This window comes from Rousettus aegyptiacus, unplaced genomic scaffold, assembly GCF_014176215.1.
Source record: "Rousettus aegyptiacus isolate mRouAeg1 unplaced genomic scaffold, mRouAeg1.p scaffold_m13_p_2, whole genome shotgun sequence".
Classification (NCBI taxonomy): Eukaryota; Metazoa; Chordata; class Mammalia; order Chiroptera; family Pteropodidae; genus Rousettus; species Rousettus aegyptiacus.
Window position 1 is genome coordinate 112,309,610 of NW_023416295.1, and position 13,338 is coordinate 112,322,947.

The 13,338-nt window shown below is 41.7% G+C and overlaps 1 protein-coding gene across 1 annotated transcript; it reads left to right on the top strand.

Annotated features, from left to right (window-relative positions):
- Positions 1-5,185: 5,185 nt before the first annotated feature.
- Positions 5,186-11,181, top strand: PHLDA1 (pleckstrin homology like domain family A member 1). The gene is made up of 2 exons (XM_016138202.2): positions 5,186-6,539; positions 6,973-11,181. The coding sequence occupies exon 1, from the start codon at positions 5,287-5,289 to the stop codon at positions 6,511-6,513; it is 1,227 nt and encodes a 408-aa protein (XP_015993688.2). The 5' UTR covers positions 5,186-5,286; the 3' UTR covers positions 6,514-6,539; positions 6,973-11,181.
- Positions 11,182-13,338: the final 2,157 nt, after the last annotated feature.

Genomic DNA, 13,338 nt, shown 5'->3' on the forward strand with positions numbered 1-13,338 from the left:
GACTTGCTCTGTGGAGGATTTTCCATGCTGGGGTAAAGTATTGGAATATACTTATGTACAATAGGAGGTGATTGAAAGTTTTCAGTCTTATTTTAGGACAAGAACTGATAGCAATGCAGCATATAGAATAATATGAATTCAATTGGTTGGGCTATTACAAGGGCATGGATGAGAGAAATGAGGACCTGAATTAGGCTAATGGCAGAATAGGACATAGCTGATTGACTGCTTGATCTACAAATGGGCTGTAATAACGGTTTATAAACCCTTGAATAGAGAGACTTAAATACCTTTTTCTTTACTGACTTGCTCTAAGTTGTGTTATACAAATTGATCACTAGGAGGCATCAGTTCATCAGCTAGTAATGCGAAAAGGACGGCAGCCAGGCCAACAGACCTAAGAGATTTGGATTCTTAACGTATTCAATTGAAGAGAGTTAATATTTAACCTTTACAACTAGGTAATTTGGAAGGTAGACTCTGTATGATGGATTTTTACTGGATAGTATTTTAAAATGAAGAAATGTATGGCTAAGAAGTCTAAATTGCAGTCTGAATGTGGGTATTTATATACTAATAAGGGTAACCTGACATTTTCAAAGATCATTTGGCTTTTAACTATTTCTTGAAAGACACAAACTTTATCCAAATCTTTAATAATAATCATTGTCATGAATTTTTACTGTAAATTGAGAATTAGGATTTTTATAGATTAAAGATTTTTATGTTTTTGTAATCGAGGTATACATGAAAATAAACAATAACTTTCCAAGTTCTGTTAAACTCTTTAAGCCAGTATAGGTTAATAGTCTAAGAAGTATCTGGCCATTTAACTATTAAGTAAGAGAAACGGTTACCAATTAAGTTTCATTACTGTGTTCCTCATCCTTTGATTACTCTTAGTTGAAACCAATAGGATGATAGTTTATATAAATACCTCTCACAACATTAAAATGCATGTTGCTTTGAAAAGGAAAAGTTTGTAAGACTTAGATAGCATCTATAGAATAAATAGCATTTAAGACTCAGAGAGAAGCCTAATGTGTAGTATAGATTAAAAATACATACATACCAAATGTGTATTGGAATGGCAAGTTTTGGAAGTTTTTTCATAGTCTTGTTACAGTTTGAAAAAATTTTAAAGTGGAATACATTATGAAAAATCTGCCAAAAACATTTAAAGACTTTGTTTTTCTTTTTATGACAGGGCCTTCTGTTTCAATTTAAAATTTCTACATATGTTGAATCCTACTATGTACCAAGAATTATAATAGGTGATCAGGATACTTCAAAACAATGATCCTTGTCCTCTTGAAGAGCTTACATTCTATAGGAAAGGAAAGAGAAATAAGCATTAGGAATAATATGTTACTTAGTCGTATGTTAGGTAATACATGTTATGGGGAAAATTAAGGGGAATTGGATGATTACAGTTTTTAGAGTAGCCAGGGTATAGGGTTCATTGAGTGCACATTTGAGCAAATTGAAAATAGATTATAAGACAACAAGATTAGAATCAGGGAGACAAATTAGGAGGCCATTACAGTAAGTCAGGGGAGAGATGATGGTGATATGTATCATGGTGGTAAAGAAGGAAGTAGAGAGAAATTGATGGGATATAGATGTAGTTTGAAGGCTTAACCGATGGGATTTCTTGAATCAATTTGTGGGTTAGGTATCACGAAAAATGAGTAAAGGATTACTGCAAGGCAGGCATGCTTCTAAACATCTGCAGTCCTGGGATAAGAGTACAATGGAGACACCAATGGTTAAATATTTAAAAGTTTTGTTAAGTGAAAAGACATCCAGTGCTCCTATCTTGACAGACAGACTTTCATAAGTACCTGGAAGGGCAAGTTTGAACTTCAGATTCTTAAATTCCAGTACCAGAGCTGATCTTCAGTCCATGCCCCACCTTCCTTTTCTTCCCATCTCTGACTGAATTGTATGGCATAGGGTCTCCTGCACATTATGTGGACAACTAAGACTATATCTTCATAGTTTTCCCTTGTCACATACCAATGCATGCACTGATGGTATAATGTATACCCTGGAACAATCAAGGCCATTTAGGCCAGGGTATTTAGAATTCTGAGTACCTATAGTCTAGAATTAAAGGTCATTTTGATTCTTCTAAAGCTCAGGGCTCTGGGTAAGGTAAGAGCCTCTTTTGGCTTGTTTTAAGGGCAGTACTGCTTCAAGGGTTCAGCCTGAACAACCGTCAGATGGAATTGCCATCAACTGAGAGATCAATCGGGGTGAGGAGGTAAGCTTGGGAGGGCATATATCAGTTCCTTATTAGATAAATAGGAGTTAGAGAAGGGTGAAAGGAAAAATTTTAATTTGCAGTAATACTGGCCTGGAATATATCAAGCAAGACCGAAGGCTGTTTTTCACCACAGCCATTCTAAACAGCTACAGCTGTTTTAAAAACCATGAACTTTGAGTGACTCCAGACCCCTACTGAACCAATTCCATCCAGAAGTTCGTTTTAACCCATCATATATAAACCTATGAACTCCATCCTATCAGAGTGCTATTTTTCAAATTTTTTTTTTATTAGCATAAGTTTTATGAGCCCTGTTTTCTATCCCCTCAGACTTTTCCCTCCAGTGAATATCTTCACTAGGTATGTGTTCCCTTACCTGGTGTGGTAGTATTATATTTTTTAACTTTGGTACTCTTTGTTATATTCTTTGGCAACAAGCAGTGGATGTATGTATTTCAGAGTCTTTGGCATATAAATATTATTGAAAATTATGAGACTGGATGTGATCTACAAGGGAGTGAGTGTAGATAAATAAAAGAACCAAAGACTAAGCTCTGGGGCACTCTAGAGTATTAAAAGATTGGGGGGGGGGGTGGAAGAGGAGGAACCTGTAGAGGAGACTGTGACAGTGACTGAGGGGGTAGAAGGAAAACTAAGGGTAATGTCCCTGAAACCAAGAGAAGAACTGTACTGAGAGGAGAAAATGATCAACTGCGTCAGATGCTGCTCATAGCCAACTGAGGCAGCCAGTTGCAAGATACAATTTGAATTTGCCATTTCATATATGTTTACCAAAGCAATAATTTTGTTAGCTGGCTTTCTAAACTTTAGTAACTTTTAAGTGACATTTGTAGATTTTCATTATATCTACAGCTGAACTTCTGTGTTTCTTTGGAAACTTTTTTTTTCTGTAATTCACTTTTTTGTGTGTATGTGAATTTATCTCATTGCTAACATGACTATTTTTGTGAGCTGGTGGTGACTGGTGAAATAAATGACTATCAGAGTTGTCACCAATCTACAAGATTCCCATACTAAGATTTCAAATAATCAGTGCACTGTGGTCAGAGAGAGCACATTGTAAACTGACTTCTGAGCTGGTGGTCATGAAGGTACAAAGTCATAAAATACCCAACTAGAAATTCTGAGTTTTAAATTCTCTGGTTATGACAAGTGGTTTTGAAAATCATGCTTGTCGTTCAGACATTTTGAAGCAATTTAGATAGAATGCATTTATTGCACCTGGATAAACTACAGATTAGATAACGCTATATTGTTTCTCCTAAAAAAAATGCGTTGGGTTTTTAGATTACATCTTATTGTTTACCCAGTCAAGTTGTATTACAACATTTTCTCATATAAAATGTCTTCCCCAACTACACCTGCCATCAAGGACTCTTAATTACAAACTTAAATGAAATATTCTTTCCAAAGGAGCTGAAGAATGGCATTCTGTTAAAAAGATGAACAGCTGGTCATGTAGAAATTCTCTGGAATGCTCACTTGTCCTACAAAGGCAAGAGAAGAATTGAGATGTTAGGCGTAGTGTTTGTTGTTGGTACACAGAATTGCTCTTTTTTAACACAATTTTACCAGAAATCTTTATGTAATTTTAATAACTGCCTTTTTTCCTTAAAAGACTGCTAATCCATTAACAATTTGAAGGCCCTGAGACCCGGCCAAGTGTATTTCAGTAGGATAACCTCTTAATTTCTTAGCATAACACAAAGCATTTGACTCTTGCTCTGCTCTCCACGCTCATCGCTCACTTGGACCCCTATTGAGTACCCCTTTGTTCCAGCCATATGAAACTAGCAGATGAGTTAAGCTCTCCCTTCTTCCTTCTTGGGCACAAGCAGAAGCCTTTCCTTGTACCTTGGCCAACTCTGACTTGTCCACCCCTGGTTTATTTTTTTGTGTCATTCTTCTTAATATCCTCAGGGGAGTTGAGGGTCTCTGTTTATTTAATGGATGACTTTCCCCACCAAGAGGTTTGGTTTCAGTTTATGCTCTCTATCTACTCTGCTTTGTTTTCTGGAATTTCCACAAAAATTGTTTGAATGTGAGTAGGAGTCAGGGGCGAGTACAGCATTACCTTCCCCAGGTCACAGATAAATAAGATTACAAAACAGTTATCTGGCCCCTTAGGAGTTTGCAAAGAAAGCGACCCGCAGACCTGCCATTTGAAGAGCTAAGCTGTGCCTTGAAGTGTGGGATCTCTCAGCACGGGACATTCCCCAGATTTGTCGTTGGGGTTGAGTTACTGTTGTGAGATGTTGCAGACTGTAAGAATGAGTCCAGAAAGAAGCTGGAGAGCTTGTGCCCTGGGGCTAGATGGGCTAGTGCCTGCGCTCCCGGTGGAGAAAAGGACGGCAAGATGTTGTCTGACATGGTTCCCCTTCCCCTACTCCTCCTAAACGCGACAGACGGTAGCACTATTGCGTTAACAACCATTCTCTGTTCCAAGAAGACCTAGTTAATGACCGTGAGAGAATGTGAATGTAAAGACACAGTACCCTCTCGGCCTTTGTGCACCGAGATGTTTACGAAGGAAGGCACACTTCCGCGGGACGCCGCGGCTCGCCAGCCTCATCCCCAGGCTCCTTGCTCGCCCAGGCCAGGACGCTGGCTCTGAGGGCTCCCGGAGCCCCGCGCGCGTCCGCAGGGCGCGTCCCGGGGGCCGAGAGACAACTTGGCGCTCCAGGCACAGCCTGGTTGGTAGCCGTACCCGCCGCGCAGCCCCGTCTTCATTACTGAGGCTGTTGGCGGACGGCCGCGCCGCCTGGGGAGAGGCGGGACGGTGGGGATGGCCTCCCGGCGCCCTCCGGGCGTCGGCATGTATTGCCGGGCGGCTGGGGTGCTCTCGGCCGTGGCCGGTGGCGGAGAAGAGGAGTTTCCGGGGCTCGAGTGCCCGCAGCCATCCCGGGAAGGAGTGCGGAAGCGAGTGGGCGGCGAGAGGCGGAGCAAAGGGACGCGGGGGGCGGCGACGCGGCCGGCTTTGGAAAGGCCCCAAGTTAATGAGGCGTGCGCCGGCGGCAGAGCGCCTCTCGGAGCTGGGCTTTCCCCCGTGGTGCGGGCGCCGGGAGCCGCCTTTTCCGCTGGGTGTCACTCGGGGGTGGGGAGGATGGCCCATTCAAAAGCGCCGCGAGGCGGCCCGGCCAGTGCCCTTCAGTAAGCGCTCGCAAGAGGACGGCAGAGGCCCGGCGGCTCGCAGTTCCGGGACCTTGTGGCGCATCAGGACGCGGCTGCCCCTTTGCCGGGACCCCGAGCCTCTCTGCTTCCTTCGCGTGAGACTCCTCTGCGCGCTCCGGGCAGGCGGCCGCAGGAGCCGCTGGGGCGAGGACGGCGCGCGACTGCTGCTGCTGCCCCCGGCCCGGGCGGCTGGAAGTGGAGAGGCCGAGCCAAGCGGCGGCCCCCCCTATGCCGGTAGGATGTTGGAGAGCAGTGGCTGTAAAGCGCTGAAGGAGGGTGTGTTGGAGAAGCGAAGCGACGGGTTGCTGCAGCTCTGGAAGAAAAAGTGCTGCATCCTCACTGAAGAGGGGCTGCTGCTCATCCCGCCCAAGCAGCTGCAACACCAGCAGCAGCAGCAGCAGCAGCAGCCACAGCCCGGGCAGGGGCCAGCTGAGCTGTCCCAACCCGGAGGCCCCGCTGTGGCCAGCCTCGAGCCACCGGTCAAGCTCAAGGAATTGCACTTTTCGAACATGAAGACCGTGGACTGCGTAGAGCGCAAGGGCAAGTACATGTACTTCACTGTGGTGATGACCGAGGGCAAAGAGATCGACTTTCGGTGCCCGCAGGACCAGGGCTGGAACGCCGAGATCACGCTGCAGATGGTGCAGTACAAAAATCGCCAGGCGATCCTGGCGGTCAAGTCCACGCGGCAGAAGCAGCAGCACCTGGTTCAGCAGCAGCCCCCGCAGCCGCAGCTTCAGTCTCAGGCTCAGCCTCAGGCTCAGCCTCAGCCTCAGCCTCAGCCTCAGCCTCAGCCTCAGCCTCAGCCCCAGCCCCAGCCCCAGCCCCAGCCCCAACCCCAACCCCAACCCCAGGCTCAGTCCCAGCCTCAGTTCCAACCCAAGCCCCAGCCCCAGCCCCAGCCCCAGCCGCTCCACCCGTATCCACACTCGCACCCTCATCCACATCCGCATCCGCATCCGCATCCGCATCAACTACCGCACCCGCACCAACAACCGCTCTCGCAGCCACACGGCCACCGGCTTCTCCGCAGCACCTCCAACTCTGCCTGAAGGGGGCAGCACCCGGGCCAGACAAGGTAAGGCGCCGGCAACTCCGGCCACCAAGGGCGGTTCGGAGGAGTGGGTCTCGGGGGTGTTAGGAGCAGTAGGAAGTGTGTTCATGAGTTTGGGCTCTAGGGTGGAAAAATTATTAGTTATTCCAAGTTTCTAGGGAGGTGGAAAGAAGGGGAACAAGCTGGAGCCAGGAGACGGCCGGGCAGAGAGGTCAGGGTGGCGGCTCTTGAGCTAGGCAGGGAGTCCTCGCGGACCTCCTCCCCGCCCACCCTAACCCGCATTCAGTAGTGCGCGTCTCAGCGACGCTCCTACTCTCTCCGTGTCACAAGCGCCACTCGACTGTGTCTGGGCACTTAAACGAGCGACCCCGATGTCTTTACGAGCACACTTTGTCCGCCGCACTGGGTCTTGGAGGATTCTGAGCCAGCTACTTCATTCCCTGTCATTTCTTTCCAGGTTTTGAGGACTTGAGGAAGTGGGACAAGCACCTTTCTATTGTCTTCACTTGGATCGAAAACAAAACAGTCTCCCCGCCCCGCACCAGATCAAGTAGCTTGGACATCGCCCGACTGATAACTTGCGATTCCTCTTAGTTTTCTGCATACTCTTCATCACAATGCAGGAAACGATTTTGAGTCCAGAAGGCTTTATTTATGAACCTGTGAAAGGAGCTTCCAGGATGGTGGACCTTCTAGGAGCGATGATGTACTGTAATTTTATTTTAATGTATTTTGATTTATGATTATTTATTGGTTTTTATAAAAAAAATACTTGTTCAAAGACATTTCTGAATGCAGGCCGTTTTCCAAAAAGGAAACTTTGTTTTCAAAACCTTATTCCTTAGTAAATTCTAATCTTGGAAAAGAGAAAAAAAGCGGTAGAGGAAAACAAGAATTCATTCATTCATTTATTCATTCATTATTCCTAGGGCATTTTCAGAACATATGACACTTTGTTATGCCAGGTGGTTGAAATTAAACTCTGTGATATAAGTTTTTTTTGAGTTTTTTTTCCTTAGATATATTTTTGTGTAGGATAGAAGTTTAAAGAAGCTAAATGTTCAGAATTGTGTAACTGAAAATCTAATTGTTCTTCTAGAAGGAAATCAGTAGTAATGCTACCTAATTTAAAATGTTTAAAACATAACCCAACTGATGGTAGGGTGATCTTATCTGGCATGTGTGGTAGGCCTGCATTTGTTGTAGGAAAAGCCTTGCTTATGTTATCTGTGTGTGAAGGCTTTAATTAGAAGATTTCTATGATTTCTGAGTATGAACTCGTTAGGTGTTTCATTTCAAAAAACATAGTGGGGGTAAAGGGAATCATTTGACTTGTTTGAGAGAACATTTGTGCTCTGTTCACACTAGAGGTTACCCTTCTCCAAAGCCTTTGCACACTTTACTTGAACCATATTTTCTTACATTACTCTAGAAGCATACTCTAGAATCTTAGAGTTTAAAAATACAGTTTTTAAATATTCAAAGGACTAGGAGTTATCCCTTTTTATTTCCATACTGACAATAATGCTAATCAGAGAGAAACCAAATGTTTTGCTTTTTATTGCTCTGTGAGAAATTGGCAGGTTATATGTTTTGTTGTTAGGTTAGCTAAACTTAGAAAATGAAGAAGGGAGGACTGGATAAACACTGGATTTTCAGTAAGAAAACAACTCCAGTTTTGTTTTAGCAGTGTCTTGTTCAGGAGGGGTGGGGAGGAGGATGTGCTTTTAAAGGTAGAACAAACCCTCTTCTGTGTTCAATGAAAAGGATGGTCAAAATCCACAAGGGCAGATGCTACTTCACTTTAAAACTAGGCATAGATGATACCAAATCCTCTTGGGGCTAAAAATCACTTCCTATCTGCATGGCTTTACTAACAGGTCTCTGTCTTTTATTTATTTTTTTTCTCCACAAAATCTTGATCAAGATTTTTCCAGCATCTAAATTGGAATGGACAGTGTCAGGCCACTGCTAAGTTATGTAGTCAAGAAATGAAAACAGAATTTTATACGAGAGGTGTCTATTCTCCCTCCATTTAGAAAGGAGTTTCATGGTCAAATTACTTTCTAGTGCAATATGTAAATGATGAAATTTTGAGATCATATCTCTAATCCAAAAAGTTGCAGAAAAAACTGAAAACTCGAGCAAATGGCAAGCAGAACTTACTGGACTCCCACTTCCAGTGGCTGTTTAAGTTATGGCTGTGAAAATAAGCTGCAAAGATTTAAAAACTTATATGTAAAATTAATATGATGGGCAGCTTAGAGAGCCAGATCTAAAGAGTCCTTTAGTTAGATTTAGTTCAGCTTCTTTGGAACCACTGTGGTACCTTTTTAGATAATGCCTCATTATACTGTAGTTTTAATGCATGTAGATCATATAACACCGATTAACTACAGCGTTTTTTCCAGATAGAAGGATTTTTCTTTCAAATTCTCGTGCTATTAAAAAAGTAAAATCCATACCAAGCACTTTTACAATTGATTCATGTAGCTTTTTTAAAAGTCATTTGTATGTTGTTAACTTACATATAGGCTAGGCAGTGTCATTGAAAAAAATATGCTGGGTGCTGGAATTTTTATTTCCACAATGGCTATCATTATTATCGGGGCTACCAGAATCACTATCCCTTGTCTAGTCTTTCCACAGCCTTCAGTCCTTGGTCTGTTCTAACATTTGTGTTGGGTTGACCTGGTTAGTGACTCTCTAGTCTTAATGCTTCTTAGCATTTAACTGACTGTGAAATCTCAGAAAAGAAAGGATTGGAGTAGGATGGTCTCTGTTGTTTGACACTTTGGAATTATTATAGTTTAATAATTTTTCCAGAACAAAAAAACAGTATGCTTAGCAAAGCCGAACAGAACAAAATACAAATACGAGTCATTTAGTGTGTCAGTGGTTCTATTCTCCCTGTAAGAAAATGATGCAAACCACCTAAGGTATTACGAAGCCTGACAAATCACTTTCATGGAAAAAGGTGAAAATACATCTTTCAACCCAAGAAAAGGAAGAAGGAAAGGGCAGGTTTAATAGTAAACCCATCCCTTAAATAAACATAAAATGTAAAAAGTTGGAAAATTATAAAAGGAATGTCCCATCTGGAAACTGAACTTTTGTCCTTGAACTTGTGTTGGCACCAGGCCTGGTACACAGTGCGCTCAATTACTATTTGTTGAGACAAATGAATGAAAGAAGGAAAAAACGTGTAACTCCCCAGCACACAGGAGGTGGTTTCTCTTGCCTCACACAGTACTTCACTCGCTTTCATGTCATTCCCTGAAAACAACTAATACTGGGACAGGCTGCACAACATGGCGAAGCTCCTTAGGCACACTTGCTTAGCGGAAATCACAGATCTGCATATGCCCTACAGGGAGTGCTGAGGTCAGAAAGTAAGTGGCTATAAAGGGCCCTTTCAAAATGAACATTTCCCTAATAGAGGAAGCTGGGATTCTCTCATCTTACAGAAATCAAACCAACTTTATGATTTCACTTAACATTTTTTTTTCCAATGGAGGTAAAAAAAATAAAATAAAATCCAACTCGTTGCTTAAAACAGTTCCCCTCACATGAAAACATTGTCAGGAAGTCCGCCTTAAATTGAAAAACCTGTTTTAACTCTTCTGCTCTTATATACCAAACACTCTATTTCTCTTAAAGACTCCTCAGTTTAAATCTGGCATTAAACAAGTTTGTTGCCAGTGTGAGAGTTCAAACACATCATTTGTTTTCTGTCTCCAGGAAAAATGACTTGGTTTTAGCTTAGCTCCATGTGTTTACAAGGGCAAGAAAAGGGGTCTACGACTTGACTGAAACTGGGGCAATCCCATTGAACACTGAGCTTTGTAGGACAAGAATGGGCCTGTGAGCAATCATACTCTCTCTTTTTGTGAATGTCAAGCAAATTTGTTACTGCTTTACCAATAAAATGCCCTTGGTAGAAAAAAAATTTAAATTTGGAAATTATAGAGCTTGATATTAAATCCATCGGTGATTCTTTCAAGAGAAATATATACATTTACCTAACGTAACCTAAGATGTATTAATAGTGGAATTGTGTTGGATGGGTTTTTAAGAACTATTTTCTAAAGTTTGGACACAATTTGAAGGGTGACTTTTTGATGTGCAGTGTTGAACAGCCAATCTAGATTTACATAATATTGGATGACAAAATTAACTGTGACTTTGTTGGTAGGACATCTGTTAAATGAAGTATAGGATCCATCACGGTTTTCTTAGAAAGGGCATTATTGTCCAATGAAGAAAGCAAGACTGGGTCATTAGAAGCAACTGCACAAAAGCTAGAGATATCTATTCCTACTTGCTCTGAAGCTGGCCTTCTGGTGATCAGCTGGATCTGAGGGGAAGTAGGCTTTAATAAGAGGTAGTCCTTTCGGATCACTGTATTTATTTTGAGAAGAAAGATAAAAAGCAATTGTCTGTTGTATCCCACTGTCAGCTTTCTTCTTAAAGTTTCAGAATATGCAAATGACAGCTTCTGAAAAACAAGTATCACCATGTACCAAATGCTTTACTATCACATTCGTGAACTTAGTGTGGTCATAATTTGTGTAAATAAGTCTCTTAAGTGATTTCGGAGAGATGTGATTTATTTTTCATATTTTAAAAATGCATTCCATTTCAAATAAAGTGTCTATTGAGATGACTAATCTGTGAACCTTCTGAAGGCCGTGTTCACCTAGCATGGGCACTATGTGTTCCTATGGGAGAAAGGTTCTAAAGGGCTTTTCCGTTGTAAAGGCAATGAACATTCTGGGAAGAATAGACCATTTTCTGAGGTTGAAAATTTATTTTTAAAAACATTGAATTTTGAATACAGCATATAGAAATTCACTCAGATCTTTTGGTGAAATAATTACCTTTCTGAATAGTAATGAATTTGGGTTGAATTTTCCATAATGCCCCAGAGGATGAAAAATGGTTCCTAGTGATTAGCTTGAAGGCAATTCCCTCTTGAGTTTCAGAAAGATTTTAGTCCTCCTTGCTCTCTTGAGAGGGCATAAAGCCTTTAAGAGAACCATCCTTCAAACAAGTATCTATAAAGCTTCCTGTTTTATGTAGAGAGGAGAGACTTGATTCTTCAAAGGAAAATAGCATAACTTTTATAATCTCCATTGACATCTAAAAGCCTTTAAATCTCAAAAGACTTTAGAATAGAAAATTTGAAGGCAATTTTTTATCCTTTAGCATAATCTTGCATGGACAGCTTTACTTTGCTATGTTTTGTTTGTTTGTTTGTTTGGTTGGTTGGTTTTTGTTTTTTGTTTTTTAAATAAGAAGTAAAATCTGAGAAGACAAACTACTGCCATTGGGAGGGCACTTCAGGGGTACCATGTGAAATAAAAGTGTGTAGTAGATGGTAAAGCATGGTTGGTAAGAGCCAGGATTTGAGAGTCATAGTACATTTGTTCAAATCCCGGGTCCACCACTTATAAGCCGCATGGATCTGGAGTTACTTAACCTTGTGGAAACTTGATTTCCTTAAAATGTAGTTAATAAAGGGACCTACCTTAGGGTTATTGAGAAGATTTAATAAGTAAGTATACATAAGAATGCTTAGAGGTTCCCTGTATGTCAGGACATACAAACTGACTTAGGAATCTTTATAGCCATATGAATATGTAGTGTCTTAAAGCTGTGAATTTTATTTTCTGAGATTTCAGCCCTTATTTTAAATGGTGAAAACAGTATAATGGCAACATCCTTGTATTCTACTTTTAAAAATATATATATAGTACTACTATTTTTATTTGTTATTACCTTTCAGTCCTGGTCCATGTGTTTATGTATTTAAGTGAGCTATAATAAAACAATCAAAATACTCATAAATATATGTGTAGAGGATACTATAGTGCTCCATGGAGACTCACTTCAGGAAAGAGAGGGCGCTAGGGCCACAGGTCCACAGGTATGGTAATGTTGATGGCTGTCAAGTTCTGCATGAGTCCTTTTCTCAGAACTGTCCTCAGCCTTGTCTCAGGGAGAGCCACATTGTCCTAGGACTCACACCCTTGGGGGTAGTCCACATTCAATGATTGGTTTGTGGGGAGATGATGGACAAAGCCCAGGACCTGTTGTCTCAACCAGGACAAGTGTTAAGAGTGAGTCCAGTTCCAGAGCTCTCTGTAGAACTGACAGAGGCTGTCCAACAATGAGCTGGCGTTGCAGGTCAACTCTCCCTCTGCACAATTCAGGAGATGCTCCCAAGAACACTGCTCCTTCTCCCTTTCTTCCCACCCAAACCTCCTGTAGTCAAATCTCAGAGTCTCGGAACCTGTTTCTCAGGGAATTCTGTCCATGACTGTGTCTGTGTGGGGAGATATACATATACATATACATATACATATACATATACATATACATATACATATACATATACATATACGTATATATATATAGTTCTGTCACTGTGTTTCTGTAGGAAGGCTAGTGGTGTTGGAAGGAGGTATATAGCATAATGGTTAAGCCTATACTTTAGAGTAATGGCTCTCAACCTGGAGTGATTTTGTCCCTCAGGAGGCATTTGACAAGTTGGAGACATTTTTCGTTTTCACAACTGGTGGTAGAAATCAGGGATACTGCTAAATAACCTACAGTACATAGGATAACTCCCTACAACAAAGAATTATCCAGACCAAAATATGAATTGTGCTAAGGTTGAGAAACTCTGGTTTAGAGTCAGATAATCTTCTTTTTATCTGAGTCTATTGGGAAAGTGATTTAATTTATTTCAGCTTCAGTTTTCCTGTGTAATATGCAGACAGTGATAGTACCTGTCTCATGGAGCAGTGAACCAAAAATC